The 18,176-nt window shown below is 40.5% G+C and overlaps 1 protein-coding gene across 1 annotated transcript; it reads right to left on the bottom strand.

The window, feature by feature from the left end:
• Positions 1-935: 935 nt before the first annotated feature.
• Positions 936-14,237, bottom strand: txndc15 (thioredoxin domain containing 15). The gene is made up of 5 exons (XM_080201450.1): positions 14,031-14,237; positions 11,215-11,726; positions 8,326-8,489; positions 2,183-2,313; positions 936-1,323 (listed from the first exon to the last, which is right to left on the bottom strand). The coding sequence occupies exons 1-5, from the start codon at positions 14,125-14,127 to the stop codon at positions 1,127-1,129; spliced, it is 1,101 nt and encodes a 366-aa protein (XP_080057576.1). The 5' UTR covers positions 14,128-14,237; the 3' UTR covers positions 936-1,126.
• Positions 14,238-18,176: the final 3,939 nt, after the last annotated feature.

Raw genomic sequence — 18,176 nt, 5'->3', positions numbered from 1 at the left:
ATCGCTGTGGGAATATCTACAAAACATGGACTGCAGCAGTTCAAGAAAATGGTAAAACACCCTCTTCGCAAAGAAAATTATGGATCAACTCAAGTAAAAGTCAGATAAATTCAGGTCTAGCCAATGATATCCATATCCTGTGAAAGAATAAATATCTTTCACTATCTAACTTCATCTGATCCAAAATTTGGTTGTCCATATTTTGCCTCTGATCATGTCCTGCTCATCCATCATTTGTGTTTTCTTGACCTCTATTGGCTCCTGGTGCTCAAAATTTGATATTTTATCCCTTTATGACCTATCCAGGACCTTTCTCCATTGCTCTCCTCCATTGCACCACTGGCAGATATAGCTACAGCCAACCAAGTTCTGCAATTCTGTACACAGATCCTTCTGCTTTGTCTCCTTCCTCTCCTCTTAATAAAGCCCCTTTGTTCATCCTCTCCAAATATCAGCTTTTCAGTATCAAAATGCATTATTTTCCTTACAGTTCTGTATAGCTTTGAGATGGTTTAGGGAACATTCACAAACAAGATGTTCTGAGCACATTCCTAAAATATATTCCAGATTTTTCTTTCCCACTTCCATTACTCTCCAGTAGGAGACAAACAGTAAACCAGCTATAGAAACTTCAACATTTTAATAGACACTGATCTAAGTTTGGAGTTTGTTCCTTGGGCTCCAATGGATCTAATTTTATTCTCATGCATGAAGTCGAATGCCAAGTTACTTACCATTGTCAAACCACACATTGGATTCTCCTTCCCTTCCTCAATACTATTAAATTCAAATATGTGCCTAATTATGGGTCAGAGATAGGTGATCTTCTAAACCTGTGTCATGTCTGAATTTGGTGCATGTAGGCAAATCTTTTGAAGCATGTTAAGAAGCAATCACTGAGAAGAAAGATATAATTCAACATCTGATAGTGTGGGAAATATTTAACATTTATTCAAAACTAAATCAGCCTTAATTATTGAATATTTATATCCATAATTTAAATGCTGCAGAACAAACAGGAATTGTGTGATTAAAAAGCTGACTCCTTTATGAACATCTTCCACTGCTCCCAGGTGTCCGGTGCAGCTCCTCTTTGTGGTGGATTGTGATCAATGTCTGCATGAGCTCAGTCCTGGTGTTCATGCTCTTGTCCTGTGATCAACCACTTGATACTATCTGACTGCACTGTACCATAAACCAAAAAAACACAGACAAACAACACAGAGAAGACAAGTAGCCAGTCAATGCCTCTCACTGCAACACTGGGAAGTGGACCACTCAGATCTTGCTCCATCACCTCAACGGTGCCATTTGCTTCTATGCCTGGAAAGCAGATCAGATTGTTTAAAATGGATTGCAATGGAAAATAATTAGGCATTGCAGATTACATTTGAATGTGTTAAAATTGTAACTATTGCTTTTTATCCTGTTCTGACCTATTCTGCTATTTTCTGGTTTATTTACACCAAAAACAAATAAATGGAATAAGACATCAGCATATTAACAGTTTAAGAAAGGAGGCAATGCACTGAGTTAACTATTGAGTGCTAAGATACACGATGAGTCTCCAAACCCATGAATTCCTAATTTCCATTGCCTCACATGGGAAGGTGCTGAGAATTCCCTTCACCACAGGGAAGAAGAAAGAAAAATCAGTTGTTGAGTGCAGACTCTGTCTCTCATCACATTTTATGGCTAATTCAGTTTAAGTTGTCAGTAGTGAGGATAGCAATAACAGTCTTGGAACAGACAATCCATCCACAGTCTCAGCTGCAGTTTGTAATTATGGGGTAGGGGAATGAAGGGAGAAAGGGAGACAGAATGAGTAAAAAGAAGAAAGAAAGGGAGATAAACGGGATTCTTTTTGCCTCCAACTAAGTATAGATTTTAAGAAAGTTAATCAGTAAAAACTACCCAAAGCACAGTAATCAGTACTACCAAACAAGTACAATCTTTGATATGAGAGATGTCTGAATACAACATTGGGTCAGCAAGTCAGATGAACTGGGGTTAAATCCCTTGTTCTTTCTAAGTTGTACAAATAGCTACATAATACTAGCTTATCATGAGACTGCGCTGGTCCCAAATCTTTATCTGTAACACAGAACAAAAATAGTTCTAATTTTAAATAAAAATGATATCTTTAGTGAATACCCCAATATTGGTGAGAATTGCTACTAACCAGTTTGATTAAAAATGAAAGCTCTCAACGTTGAAAGTGTTCGGTCCGTATGATTAAACCTGGCCATTGGCTTGACACCTTGGAACAAGAGGATGTTGGGAACAGCTACAGTACCAAACCTAGTAGAGAGGCTTAAAGTAACAGAACCAATAATTAATTCCAATGAAGAGCTGGCATCAAGCAACATATCCTGATTTGTATTCATCATCTTACATAACATATAAAACTTGAATTTCTACTTTTAAAAAAGTTGGTTTGGCAATTTGTCAAATCCTGATGCCTTTTTTTTGATGATGAAAAGAAAGGCTCAAGTGTAATGATTCTTCCATTTATGGTCGAGGCAGAAAGATTTATTGAGGTTAATAGAACAAATAAATAGGTGACAGGTTCATTTAGATAAGTGAGCTTGTGCATTTTGTAGATTATAACATTTTACTTTTGTCATGCTTCATTGCTGGCCAACAATTCTTGCTGCAGTGTGTACTTAAAAAGACTATAAGATAGTTTAACACTGCTGCTCATGACAATATTAAGTGTGTTTGCACCAGCTTTCTTTCTCAAAATGTTCTAAATGCTTTTGAGAGAATGAGTACTATTCAAACAAAAATCGAAATATTTAAAGAAATTTATTGAAGTCATATTAAATCTGACATGACTCCAAACTGGAGTTATATTCCATATGATTCTAAAATTTCTAGAGATGGTTTGGATACGTTACAAGATGCATTCTGAAGAAATATGCATTTTTGTTTTGTACAGTCTTAAATTTATTTCCATTCCTTTCACTACCCCCTAGAGCCAAGTAAATCCTCATACGTTTTAGTATAATACTTCAAGGTTTTAATTACCTTGGAAAATAATATCTTATACCGTGTGCAAGTAAGACTTTTATCTTCTTTCAGCTGTCACAAGTAGCTGACTGAGAATTGGGGGGTAGCAAATGTTGTGCCTTTGTTTAAGAAGGGCTGTAGAGGAAAGCCTGGGAAGTATAGGATGGTGAGCCTAACATTTGTAGTGAGTAAGTTGTTGGAGGGTATTTAGAAGGTATTCTGAGAGACATGATCTACAGATATTTAGAGAGGCAAGGATTGATTAGGGACAGTCAGCCTGGTTTTGAGTGGAAAATCATGTCTCACGAATCGAGTTTTTTGAAGGAGTAGCCAAGAAGGTAAATGAGTGCAGTGCAGTTGACATTGTCTACGTGGACTTTAGGAAGGCCTCTGACAAAGTACCGCATGGTGGATTGCTGTGGTGTTAAATTTCACAGGATCCAGGGTGAGATAGCCAATGCGATATAAAATTGGCTTGATGACTGAAGACAGAGGATGGTTGGAGAGGGAGAGGGTTGCTTTTCAAACTGGAGGCCTGTGACCACTGGTGTGCCATTTGTCATTTATACTAATGATTTGGATGAAAATTAAAGAGGTACGGTTAGTAAGTTTGTAGATGACACCAAGATTGGTGGCATAGAGAACAATGAAGAAGGTTATCTCGGATTACACCAAGATCTTGATCAATTGGGCTGATGAATGGCAGATGGAGCTTAATTTAGACAAATGTGAGGTGATGCATTTTGGGAGATCAAACCAGGGCAGGACTTACTCAGTTAATGGTAGGGCACTGGGAAAAGTTATAAAACAAAGAGATCTAGGGGTATAGCTCATTGCTCCTTGAAAGTGGAGTCACAGGGGAAAGGATGGTGAAGAAGTCATTTGGCATGCTTGGTTTCATTCATCAGAACATTGAATACAGGAGTTGGGCCATCTTGTTGAAGTTAAACAAGACATTGGTACAGCCACACTTGAAATATAGTGTACAGTTCTGGTCACCCTATTATAGAAAGGACATTATTAAACTAGAAAGAGTGCAGAAAAGATTTACCATGATGATAGCAGGATTTGATGGTTTGAATTACAAGGAGAGGCTGGATAGACTGGGACCTTTTTCCCCTAACGTGTAAGACGCTTAGAGATGATCTTATGGAGGTCTATAAAATAATGAGGGGCATAGATAGTCTACACCTTTTCCCAAAGGTAGGGGAGTCTAAAATTAGAAGGCATAGGTTTAAGGTGAGTTACAAAAGCGTCCAGAGCGGGAATGTTTTCACATGGCGGGTACTGAGTGTCTGGAACAAGCTGCCAAAGATAGTAGTAGAGGCATGTACAATTTGGTCTTTTAAAAAGCAATTAGACAGTTACATGGTTAAGATTAGTATGGAAGGATATGGGCCAAACGTAGGCAATTCGGACTAGTTTAATGGTAAGATCTGGGCGGCATGGACAAGTTGGACCGAAGGGCCTGTTTCCATGCTGTAAACCTCTATGACTATGACTCTAAGTAGAATTCTCAATGATGAAGAGGATGCATTATACTGCTCAGTAATCATGGCATCCACTGTAAAATTAGCACATTATCAAAATGTATTCAGATGAGAAGCCACACTATTAAATAAAAGCACAAAAGAATACACAAACTTTGCAAGGATTGGAAATATTATAAAATAACTGAGAATGTGACTGTAGACAATGTTAAAGATCACAGATGAATCATAAACCACTCAATTATACTTCTTTAGTTTAAGAAAACATATTCGCTGGCTGTTCCAGGATTCGAAGATGCTGCTACTCAGGTCACAAGTTTCTGCTGTGGCTCTTCATGTGCCTGAACAGATGATTCTCAACCCACAGATCTTTGGACACACGGGACAGGATGTCCCATGAGGTAGTGGGATCGAGATTGCAGGATTGCTTTCTTTTCTTTCCTTCTGTGCCACCACTGTGCCTCATCATCGAGACACTGTGAGTCAAAGTGTGATGCAGCTGAATGGACAAGGTGTCAACATTTTGAATAAATGGCAACAAGTTCCTGCCACTCCTTAAAGTCAATGTTGCCATGCTTCAAAATGAGCTTCAGAGTGGAAGTGTTTTCTTTGTCCTATCCTGGAACATTACCCATTTGGGAATCAAGAAAGCTGGAGCTGGGACAGCAGCACTTTTCAGCTGCCAAGACCATGGATTCCACCAGAGGATACTGGGGGTTAGCCTGAAGAGTGAGTATCATCTGTCACTATGGGTTCATGGTCAAGGAGGAACTGTTCAAAGTATTATTTTCAGTGTTGACTAATTAAATTGTCATCTTTAAGAAAATAAACACCATCCTGTGAATAAAGGGGATTTTGTCTATAAATATGGCCCCATTGGCTTTGAGAGAGATTCTTGTCAAGATGGACAGCATATTTTGTTGGGCCTCTTAGGGTCTCTCTCCCCACCAAATAAATATTATTTTATCATCCAGGTTTGTCTTTGGGTGTCAGCCTTGAGCTGTTGGAATGTTGGTTTTTTGATGTGGTGACCTTGGGTTGCCAGGCAACAAAGGCTGCTTGTTTTTGTTCCTTGAGGTCAAACATTTGAGCATCCTTTTCATCCAACTGTCCAGTGATGACACGTTCGTATCCAATGGTCTGGGCACAGGAATCTAGTACAACTGATTTTATTTTATCCCACTGTCTGAGTTGAGTTGGACATGTGAAGATTTTTCAGATCAGCTGTGAGCTGCAACTGGAATTCCTTTCTTCAGAAGGGGGTTTTACAGCTGAGACATTGGTCTTCTCCTTGGACTTTTGGGCCTTGCAATGTCTTGGTGTTCATCAACAATTATCCATGATCTGTCCAAAAGACATCACTTCCTGGCAAAGCGAACATTTGTTGCTCACTCTTAATTGCCCTGGAACTGAGGGGCTTAAGACTTTTGCAGAGGACAATTAAGAGTCAATTATATTTCTGTGGGTCTGGAGTTGCAAGTAAGCCAAACCATGTAAGGATGCCAGGTTTTCCTTTCCAAAAAGGATAGTAATAAACCAGATAGGTTTTTATGATAATTGATAGTTGTCACAATCACCACTGAAACTAACTTCATATTAGCTGCATGGGGGGATTTGAACCCATGTCTCAAGAGCATAACCTTGGCTTCTGGATTCCTAAACTAGTGACAATACCACTGCTTGCCCCAGACACCACTTGAATCTTTGGCCCAATGACAAGATCCAGGAGGTGCCTTTGATGCTTTGATCTATGATATTTCCATGTGGTTTCTGTTACCTGTATGCAGATTCTTGACTACGGACTCATAGGTTGAGGACTTTTTAGACCTCATTTTGTCTGGCACCACCTCACCCAACCTTGCACCATGGCTTGTCCTACCATGAGCACCCAACAGCATTGCTCAAGGGACAAACTTCTCTGCCACGTCATGGTGGCGATCATATTAAAATCTTCCAAAATGTTCTATTATTCTATATCTATAAGACCACAAGACATAGGAGCAGAATTAGGCTACTCTGCCCATTAGGTCTGTTCCGCCATTCAATCATGACTGATATTTTTCTCATCCCCATTCTTCTACCTCCTCCCCACAACTCCTGATCCCTTATTCATCAAGAACCTATCTATCTCTGTCTTAAAGACACTCAATGACCTGGCCTCCACAGCCTTTTGCAGCAAAAATTTCCACACATTCACCCTCTCTGGCTGAAGAAATCCTTCTCATCTCTGTTTCAAACGATCGTCCTTTTAACTTGAGGTTCTGCCCTCCGCGTCTAGTTTTTCATACTAGTGGAAACATCCTCTCCACGTCCACTCTATCCGTGCCTTGCAGTGTTCTGTATGTTTCAATAAGATCCCCCCTCATTCTTTTAAACTCCAACAGGTATAGACTCAGAGTCCTCAACTGTTCCTCATACGACAAGCTCTTCATTCTAGGGCCCGTCCTTGTGAACGTCCTCTGGACCCTTTCCAAGGCCAGCATATCCTTCCTTAGATATGGGGTCCAAAACTGCTCACAATACTCCAAATGGGGTCTGACCAGAGCCTTACACAGCCTCAGAACTACCTCCCTGCTCTTGTATTCTAGCCCTCTGGACATGAATGCTAACATCGCATTTGCCTTCCTAACTGCTGACTGAACCTGCACGTTAGCCTTAAGAGAATCTTGAACGAGGACTCCAAAATCCCTTTGTGCTTCTGATTTCCTCAGCATTTCTCCATTTAGGAAATGGTCTACGCCTCCATTCCTTTTTCCAAAGTGCATAACCTCACACATCCACATTGTATTCCATCTGCCATTTCTTTGCCCACTCTCCTAACTGGTCCAAGCCCGCCAATTCCTCAATACTATCTGTCCTTCTGTATATCTTTGTATCATCTGCAAACTTAGCTACAGTGCCTTCCTTCCAAATCATTAATGTACATTGTGAAAAGTTGATCCTAGCATCAATCCATGAGGCACACCACTAGTCACTGGCTATCATCCTGAAAAAGACCTCTTTATCCACAATCTCTGCCTCTGCCAGTCAGCCAATCCTCTATCCATGCCAGGATCTTACCCTTAACACCATGAGCTCTTAACTTATTTATATTAGCTTACTTACAACAGGCTCCTATGCGGCACTTTGTCAAAGGCCTTCTGGAAATCTAAATAAATCATGTCCACTGGTTCTCCTTTATCTAACTTCCATGTTACCTCCTCAAAGAGCTCTAACAAATTTGTCAGATGTCACATGTCAACTGGGCCAAAGAATCAAGTAATCTATTCCAAAGATTTTTATCCATAGTGCATCTGGCCCCATTAGAAAGTACAAAACAGCGGCCCAGGGTTACTTCAACTTTTAATTCTCCCTTCTTTCTACAGGAGCATGCTCATCCTTTACTTGATGTCTCACTGATCTGATTCAGCTTACAGTGACAACTCAACAGCGCAAGGATAAATCAAATCTACTTCATCACTCTGTAGAGACAATGGTTTGTCACAGAGCCCCAACTTATTTATGGTCTTCTGTGGATAAAACATTGGACTCAGCCCATTCATCTTGAAATAATTAATCTGTGGCTAAAGCAACCATGAAATCAGAAATCAAGTTCAACTTGTGGTTCAACTGAACACAGCCAAACATAAATGGCCCAACTGCCAAAACTCCAAGGTTTTACTCATCTCCTTCTTCCCAATAAATTATTGAAATAACAAAGTTGGAAAAATGGTTTTCAAAACATTTATTAGCTTGGCAAATTATTTCAAATGCAAGATTATTTAAACTATCTCCATGACATCCTGTTTCCAACAACTTTAATCCAAAATGTTGCTACGAGTACCTGCTGTGCTGAGATGCATCCAGTGCCAGAAACTGCAGTGAAGGGAAAGCACGTGGCAGTGCATTGAAATGTGGACCAAGGTCCGCAGAGAAGCGACACCATGGCGTGTAGAAAAGGACTACAGAGCAATCAGTGCCATTGGCGTTCAGGAATTCCATTAGGTCCTGTAAATATATATATTGCATTCCTTAGTCCATACTCAAAGAAATGAAACAGAAAAACATATATTTAACTATTTGTACATCCTCCAGCCAGATACTAAAAATAGCTTAATATGGTGTAGAATGTTTCATTTACTAGGTATCTGAAAATTCAATCTACTGTGCAGTTGCAGTTACATCTTGTGCTTATCCTATTGTTTTCAATCTCCTGCTCAATCATAATCTATCCCTAACTCTTCCACCCCTTCTACTTTCACCCATCTTTTTTAAACTTATCAGTACCTCTTTGCAATGGCACCACTTTTTTCCCAAAAGGAAAGAGGAACAGTACCTTGGCACAGTCAGCAGCAGCTAAAGAAAAAGGATGCCGTTGATTACTTATTTTTACCAAGTTTCCCTCGCCTGGATCAACTACTTTCTGCATGATTGAGATTGGCTACTGGTCTAAGAAACGTGTGGGTCACTGGCACATTTGTTCACCTCTATATATCACAGCATAAACAGGTTTCGATGCTGCAAAACCATCAATGTAATTATGGACACTTCTCCCCTATATTTTCCCCTCCTCAAATGACACAGACTTCTGTTAGCATGCAGTTTCACTCATAGTTCAGACAAATGGCTGTTCAAGTAAGTCCATACAATAAGAGTTGGAGGCTATTCATCATGATGGCATCTCAGCAAAGCCCAAATTCATCCTCAGCCATCTTCACAGATGTACATATTCTAAGCATTAGTCACCAGATCAGGGGTCTCCAAACTACGGCCCGTAGGCCACATCCAGCCCACAGTGGGTCGCATCCGGATCAGGGTTTGGAGACCACTGCACTAGATGGAAGATGATTGAATATTGGACCTTCTAGTCCACGTGACTCAATGCCTTTACTCACTAGTTTATTCATATTATATGTTTAAGTTTCATAAACATAGAATCATAGAAACCCTACAGTGCAGGAGGAGGCCATTCAGCCCATCGAGTCTGCACCGACAACAATCCCACCCAGTCCCCATCCCCAGCACCCCACGTGTTTATTATTCCCCCTATCACTAAGAGGCCAATCCACCCAACCTGCACATCTCTGGACTACAGAAAGAAACCCGTGCAGACACGGGAGAACGTGCAAACTCCACACAGATAGTGATCCAAGGCCAGAATTGAACCCAGGTCCCTGGCATTGTGAGGCAGCAATGCTGTCCAAACATAAAAAGCTTTTTTGGTCATGATTTATAACATAATTAGTTAAAGGGAGCTGATTTTAAGATTCCTACGGGTATATATTGTTTCAAAAATCTTGATTTAATAGCATAAGAAAAATGTAATATATGTGTATGTGTCTTACTAGATGTTGGTGCAGCACATAACTGCAATAAAGACAATCTGTAAGCATTTACTACTTATACCTTCATGCTTTGGCATCAGTCAGTAACTTCAAAGCTTGAAACTCAAGTGCATTTGTGGATTTTTTAAAAAACTCATTATCACCTCTTCAGATTCCCCTGTTCCCCACATGAAACTTCTGAGCAGAAGGCAGTCAGGGAATTTGCCAGTGTTGGTTCAAAGCATCTGTAACAAACACGGGGTGACCTATCTTCTATCCCTCCAGGAGAAACCACTTGGCATCAGTCTGCACCTGTCTCTGACTACCACAGCAAGATCATAAACTTTAACAGAATACTCTGAATGCCAAAACATGCATTATCTCTCTGTGACACACAAATACAATTCGCAATCAATACCTTTTCTCTTTCAAGTTTAATGAATGCCCCCATTTAATTTCAGGAGCAATTCCATGCAATAAGACAGTAACCAGTAGAAACATTTTGCAGATTGATACCGCACGATTAATTAATAGCACAGAGGTCTTTTATTGCTTAATGCAGCAGCTCCAGCTTCCACTAATTAATCAGCGGGGAGCCATTCGAATATTCAGGCAAGAACTTGTATAAAAGCTGCAAATTTGGAGTACTTGCAAAGCTAGAGGGGTTGTCAGAATCGGAAACGCAAAATCTGCTCTTTTATTGCTATCAGCATTAAAACTTCAAAGTCACTGGGCCAATAAACCAAAGTATCTCTAAAGTCCTGGTTTACTATCAGTCAGGTAACCTAATAATCACAGCTTTGAATTCCTAACCAGGCAGACCATCATAAAGAATGACATTTTCGATTACAAATTCCAAAATTAGGATGTAACGTTTATGCAAAAATCTCCAAAATTCAATGATTAAGGCCACAGTACAATTTACCTCCTATCCCACAGGTAGTCTGTAGCTTATTTCCCTGAACAGGAAAGCAAATTCAGCATGAGTTCAACCATGGGCACAAACCCACATCCAGTATTGCCCCCTTGTGTGTTACAGTACCAATATTTTACTATTAATAATTTTTGCCCTTCTGGATTTTTATTCAATTCAGTTTGAAGTTCCAACAAACCGTACAGCAGAGTGGAACACATGTCTGTAAATTCCAATCCCATTTATACTGTAGTAAATAGGATCTGAGCAGGGGCCAGATGTTTCTGAACAGGAAAGGGAGAATGTTTTTTCAAAAATCAATCATCCTCATGCTTGGCAGCAAACGCACATAAAATAGCGTTGGCTTAGACTTTGAAAAATATACTATTATACGTATGCATACATGGCAATGGTTAAAGTAATGCAAGACTTTGTGAAATTATCAGCAAATTCTCCGAAATATAATTACAGGGGTAAATTAGTAAATTTCTCTTACTTGTGTGCTATTAAGGATTTGGACAATGAGGTTCTCTAATCCAGTCATATTCCTCTCATCACAGTTTACTTTCGGTGCTCTGGCTGTTTCAGTAGCATTGGCTTCTTCTGCTGCTGGGCTCTCAACTGGTACTGGCTGCAGAATGCCAGTTTCTCTCTCTCCAGGCACCTCTCCCTCCGGACTACTGGATGGGATATATGTAAGGGAAGGAAATATCTCCTCTGGCACACTGCATTTTCCATTTTCTCCACTCACATCAGCACAGGGTGTATCTTTTACTTCAAAGGCAGTATGTTCATTTTTTATATTCTGAATAAGAGACAATATTGCTTCTTGATTAGAAGGAATTCCAGTTCCCAGAACAGCATCAGCAATTTCTGCAGTTGGAAATTTTCTTTTAGTTTGCTCGTCCATTCTTTCAAGTTCAACATTACTGACTGAATTGGAAGTTATGTCATCACTCTCTTCTGCAGACAGATGTTTTGAAGGACTGTCATCTCTTTGAACTTCAGCTGTTCAAAAAAATATTTTTCTTTGATTAAAAATGTTGTATGACTACATAAACTTAAGATCACAAGACTTTTCTGAGCTGAAGCTGTAAGCAACACAACCAAAACTACTGTTTAATTTTTTAAATTTTTGTGACTTTTCCCCCCAAAAATGGTAACACTTCAAATATGAATATGTAAATTAGATAAATAGCAAATAATTAAGCATTTCTTTCCATAGTGTTTTTCTAGAATTTAATAAGCAATTTCCTATCATATTGGTGTTCCACCATTCACAAAGCTCAGTCTGTACAGCCTCTAGTTATACAATTTAATAAAGATTATCAAAACCTGCCTCAAGGGTTTTATTACTTCTATGCTGCTTCAAACTATAGTTCCAGAAGGCAGGACAGTGCCTGTGCTAACATATCAGTTCCTGAAACTACTTTTCGATTTTGTACAAGCATTTAATTCATTTATCCAGTGGTACCATGACTACCGCTTCTGATTCTGGATGTGTAAAGTATTGGTGATATGATTGCAGGTCTTCCCTGTAATTTGCTGTTGACTGCCAAGAAACTTTGTTCCTGTGTTTTCTACATATTGTGTAATTGCTGTTGATATTTATATCCAATTACAAAAAGAACTCTGAAAATTTAGCTAACAAGACTGTCTGCTCCATGCTCAAAATCATTATTGACAATGGAAAAATGTTAGCAGTAAGACTAGAAATAGCTTATAAGTGTTGCAATTGAGCCACAACTCATTGTTTTATTGATATAAGATCATAGAATGGAGTCCATTCATCATGTGTCACCGCTCAGGAGTTAAAAAGCACTTTGAGTCACAAATGCAAGTTTTTTTAAAATTTCTAATCGCCCAATATATTAAAAAACACCCAAGTCTTAGTAATGGAGAAGTTGTCAAAATACCATTTTTGACCAGAGGAATAGTAAGCCCAGGGGTATTGGTAAAGGGCATGACTACCATGCAGCCATTAAAAAGAACAGAAGTAGTAACCACTGACCACACTTGTAAGCAACATCACAAAATTAAAATATGGAACAATGATTTTCATTGCTCCATTGAAAAATATATAAGAGCTTAAGTAATTTCGCTATTACGCTGACAAAACAGACGTATAGTGTACACACAGTTCTATCTGTTCAATGTTCCATTGTGCCCAAAACATTAGACCTAATCGATTTGTTCAGCCAGTTGAAGTTCCAAAGTTGATCAATGATATACTGTCTCCGCTTGCTACAAAAGGTTGCAATTTAAAAATTTGCACGTTTTAGCACCTTTAATAAGCTCGAGTTGTCCCATTTACAGCCAAAGTCACTGTTGTAATGTGGAAATGTGTAAATCAAAATTGTGCCCAACAAGACCCTGCAACCGGTAATAAGCTAATGGGAGTTTCAGGGTGTTAGTTAGGGGCAGCACTATGGCTAGCACAGCTGTCTCACATGCCAGGGTCCCAGCTTGGATCACTGCCTGCATGTCCTCCCTTTGTCTGCGTGGATTTCCTCGGGCTGTTCTGGTTTCCTCCCATAGTTTGACAGATGTGCTGGTTAGGTGCATTGGCCATGATAAATTCTCCCTCAATGTACCTGAACAGGCGCCGGAATATGGTGACGACAAGATTTTCAAAGTAACTTCATTGCAATGTTAATGTAAGCCTATTTATAACACTAATGACTAGATAAACTTTAAACTTTAGGTTGATTCACTATGCTAAATTACCCCTTAGTGTCCCGGGATACGTACGTTAAAGGGATTTGTCGCAAAATATGTAAGGATGTGGGGATGAAGCCTGGATGAGATTGTTGTTGGTGCAGACTCGGCGAGCCAAATGGCCTCTTTCTGCACTGTAAGGTTTCAATGATCTAAGAAATGTGGAAATGTGCAGGCCAAAATTTTGCCCAAGATCCTGCAAACATTAATTGGGCAATAGGCGTTTCAGGGTGTTGGTTAAAAGATCAATACTGACCAGGATACCAGGCCAGTTTTGCTCTTCCAGGAGTGGTGGTTATGACATGTTTACACCTAGCCGAGAGTGAAGACGGTACCTCGGTTTATCATCTGACCCAAAAGACAAAACACCTAGAGCAACTTAGACTGCACTGCTGCGTTAGTCTGGATTATGTATTCAAATCTCTGAAAACTTCTGTCTGATAATGAAGAGTGCTGCCACAATCAGTGTAGGGGCCTTGCTGCACTGTGATACGAATGCTCTCTTTCTGCATGATTCCTGCTCTGGGAGACACACCATCATTCCCTGAGGGAGGGAGGCAGCAGCCCTCCGACAACCCCCGCCCGGTCACCTACCGTCCGCATTCGCTCTGATGACCATCAGCGAGGCCACGATTAAAACCAGTCTGACCACCAAGCCGCCCATCCTGCCCGCTGATACCGACAATCGCATCTATCAAGTGAGGAGACTGGAGGCCGCCATGCTGAGAGTGGCATCGGCGAAGTGGCCTGGGCCCTGGCGGAGCGGGCCGGAGAGACGCACAGTAACTCGCTAGCCAGCGTCCCAGCAGCGGCCGGTGATTGACAGCGAGACGAACCAATCGTCTGCCAGGCCTCCCCGAACGTCCCTACGCACCAGCCAATAGCCGAACAGGAAATGACGATGACGGCCCGGGAATGGGCGGGCCTTTCACTCAAGTTTGTGTGCAGTGCAGCCGGTTACTAGGAAACGCTGTGAAGGACAGGCCAGAACAACAGCTGTCAGCCAGCACAGTAAGAAGTCTGACAACACCAGGTTTAAATCCAACCGATTTATTTGATGGTAAACTCGCAAGCTTTCGGGGTTTGCCCCTTCGTCAGGTGAATGGAGAGTTCTAGCCTCAGACAGAGCATATAAAGCACAGACAGTTTAGAGATTACTGATTAGAATGCGAGTCTTTACACCTAACCTGCTGTTCAAGTCTTAAAGTGGCCAACAATGTGACTGGAAGGAGCATTAAGCCCAGGTTAAAGAGGTGTGTATTGTCTCCAGACAGCACAGTGAGTGAGGTTTAGCAAACCCAGGCAAGTCATGGGGCTTACAGATAGTAACTGAGCAGAGACTGATAGCCAAGTTCCGCACACGAGGACAGTCTCAACAGGAATCTTGGGTTCATGTCGCACTAACCCGAAAGCTTGCGAGTTTACTATCAAATAAATCGGTTGGACTTACACCTGGTGTTGTCAGACTTCTTACTGTGTTTATCCCAGTCCAACGCTGGCATCTCCACATCAAGCCAGCACAGCACCAGGCTGGACTCCTCACTGCACCAAGTCATCTTTGCTTCAGACAAATACTTGGACAATAGTTGTTGCTACATCTTATTGGGCAGAAATGTGCAAGGCTGTACTTTATCCTTCCATTTCTGATTTAAAACAGTTTAAGTTTTAAGTTGACATTTATTGATTAGTGTCACAGGTAGGCTTACATTAACACCACAATGAGGTTACTGCGAAAATCCCCTAGTTGCCACACACTGGCACCTGTTCAGGTACACTGAGGGAGAATTTAGCATGGCCAATGCGCCTAACTAGCACGTCTTTCGGACTCTGAGAGGAAACCAGAGCACCAGAAGGGAACCCACTGGGAAAACATGTAAACTCCACACATACAGTGACCCAAGCCGGGAATCAAACCTGGGTTACTCGCGCAGTACGGCAGCAGTTCTAACCACTGAACCATTGTGCTGCCTGAAATGTGCAAGGCTGTGCTTTATCCTTTCATCTCTGATTTTCCCAATTGAAAAAAAAATAGCCTGGCCATTTTAATTTGATTTGATTTCACATTATTGTTATGCATCAAAATCTAATTAGATCCACTCTACACAGCAAGTGGCTAGTCCAATGCAGTATTTTTGTCACTTGCTACTCTTAATATCATTGCTTTGTATGTCTGTGGGATATTGCCATCTCATTCCTATGAAATTTTGTTGTTTGAAAATGGATCACAAAGAAAAAACACAAGGAAAGTTGTTATTACAGATTAATAAGACAACTGTTCCGATTCAAAAGAGAAAACACCAGACGCAAAGCAAAAGACTTATTTTATTATGAAGGGCAGATCAATCAGTCTCTACTTGGGTGCCCCCATGAACTGTTTAATTCTGTACCATAAACCAAGATGAATTCAACATGCAAAATGATTTCATGCATGTGATATATTGAAAACAAATTGCTCTGATTTGATATTTATAACCAAAGATCGTTATAACCAAGTACTAACACAGAATGGAAATGCAGCTTCCTCGTTAATGTAGAGGTTAGTATCCCCCCTGTCATTTGGGATGTCGGGGTTCAATTACCTGGTGGGGAGATGCCAGGTTCCATGACAGCGCTTCAGCAGTATCTATTTTTACAGGGCGGCACAGTGGCGCATTGGTTAGCAATGCTGCCTCACCGGGCCTTGGGTTTGATGCCCCACTTGGGTCACTGTCTGTGTGGAGTTTGCACATTCTGCGTGGATTTCCTTGGGTCCTCTGGTTTCCTCCCACTGCCCAAGAATATGCAAGTTAGGTGAATTGGCCATGTTAAATTCTCCCTCAATACACCCTAACAGGCACCGGAGTGTGGCGACTAGGGGATTTTCATAGTAACTTCATTGCAGTGTTAATGTAAGCCTACTTGCTACTAATAAATAAACTTTAAATAAAATTGGAAAGAATGAGTTTATGGTTAACAATACTGAATTCCAAAGAATATAAAAGAAATCGTAATAATACAACATATCATTTTAGAGTATTTTGGTATGTCCTCCCTACAAAGTTTTTAATCTATCAAGTTTAGAAAAAGCATTTTATTTCTCCCTGTTCTACCTTTCACTCTCTCTCAAAAAGGCATAATTGGGAAATGCATGGATTTGTATATCATTCCAGAACTTTGTGGTATATTAGCATTATGAGGCATAGACAGTTCAATAACTTAAACACTGGAAGAAGGTGGTGAAGGGTAGAAGGAAACAACATTTTTATCATTTGGAAATGGATGGATTTGCATATCATTCGAGAACTTTGTGGTATATTAGCATAATGAGGCATAGACAGTTCAATAACTTAAACACTGGAAGAAGGTGGTGAAGGGTAGAAGGAAACAACATTTTTATCATTTGGAAATGGATGGATTTGCATATCATTCGAGAACTTTGTGGTATATTAGCATAATGAGGCATAGACAGTTCCATAACTTAAACACTGGAAGAAGGTGGTGAAGAGTAGAAGGAAACAGCAAGTTTCTTCTTTGTGCTTCCACCTGCAGCACAGTGGCACAGTGTTTAGCACTGCTGCCCCACACAGCCGGGGCCCGGGTTCTATTCTTGGCTTGGGTCAACTGTCTGTTCGGAGTCTGCATGTTCTCCTAGGTTAGTTTCTTCTGGGTGTTCTGGTTTCCTCCCACAGTCCAAAAGACATGCTGATTATGTGCATAGGCCATGTTAAATTCTCCTTCAGTGTACCCAAAAAGGTGCCGGACTATGGCATGTAGGGGATTTTCATAGTAACTTCATCGCAGTATTAATGTAAGCCTACTTGTAACACTAATAAAAAAAAAACCACTGACAGGCCTGGTAAGAAGTCTCATAACACCAGGTTAAAGTCCAACAGGTTTATTTGGTACCAAACACCATTAGTGTTTGCTACCAAATAAACCTGTTGGACTTTAACCTGTGTTGTGAAAGATCTTACTGTGTTTACCTCAGTCCAACGCCGGCATCTCTGCATCACCCGAGAGAATAGTCACAGATAAAATGGAGTTGATATTTCTCTGGTACGAAGTTGCTGCACCTGATTCTTCAATGCATTTCAGGAAATAAAGGAGCAGAAATCGAGCAAGCCAGATTGTCATATTTTTTAGTTCAGGCAAGGGTTAATTGTGGTGCCTCACATTGGCATTGATATTTAAACTCTATTTCAAACAAGGTCACAATATCATTGTGACCAGCGATCAAGATGTTTCTAAGCTTGCCGATTGTAGGTCAGATGCAGGCTCACCCTATATAAACTGAACATTTGCTGCATTTAAAGAGATAGGGCAAATCTTAGTACGAGATGAATTAATCAAGTATTGGCCAATGTACAGATAGAGTAGATTACGGCTATATTGTCATTTTTGATAATAGTCATATATATGTGCTGCTTGAGAAACATAGAATAAACAACCATTAAGGAGAAAAGGGGAAAGTCTGGCATTAGCATCAGAAAGTGTGCATACTTGCTGTAACTCTGTTATGTGTATATTTGCACTCCCAAAACTTTCCTGGACTTCACTGGGACTCAAACCTGTTTCAAGTTTGCCTTCTCTAGAGAAGCTATCCAAGAACTACACCCACCAACTGTAGGACTGACAACCACACTCCAGGACAGACATGACTGACACTTGGGAGTTTCCAGTACAGCTTTTTTCCAAAGGTTGCTGAGTAACAAATTATACCGCCAGTCCATTGGTTCATTAGAAAATGGCAGACACTTTATG

The sequence above is a fragment of the Carcharhinus amblyrhynchos genome, chromosome 13 (assembly GCF_965287045.1).
Source record: "Carcharhinus amblyrhynchos chromosome 13, sCarAmb.v2.hapA, whole genome shotgun sequence".
In the NCBI taxonomy this organism is placed as follows: Eukaryota; Metazoa; Chordata; class Chondrichthyes; order Carcharhiniformes; family Carcharhinidae; genus Carcharhinus; species Carcharhinus amblyrhynchos.
The sequence above is the reverse complement of the archived record's forward strand: the minus strand, read 5'-3'. Positions and strand labels throughout refer to the sequence as shown.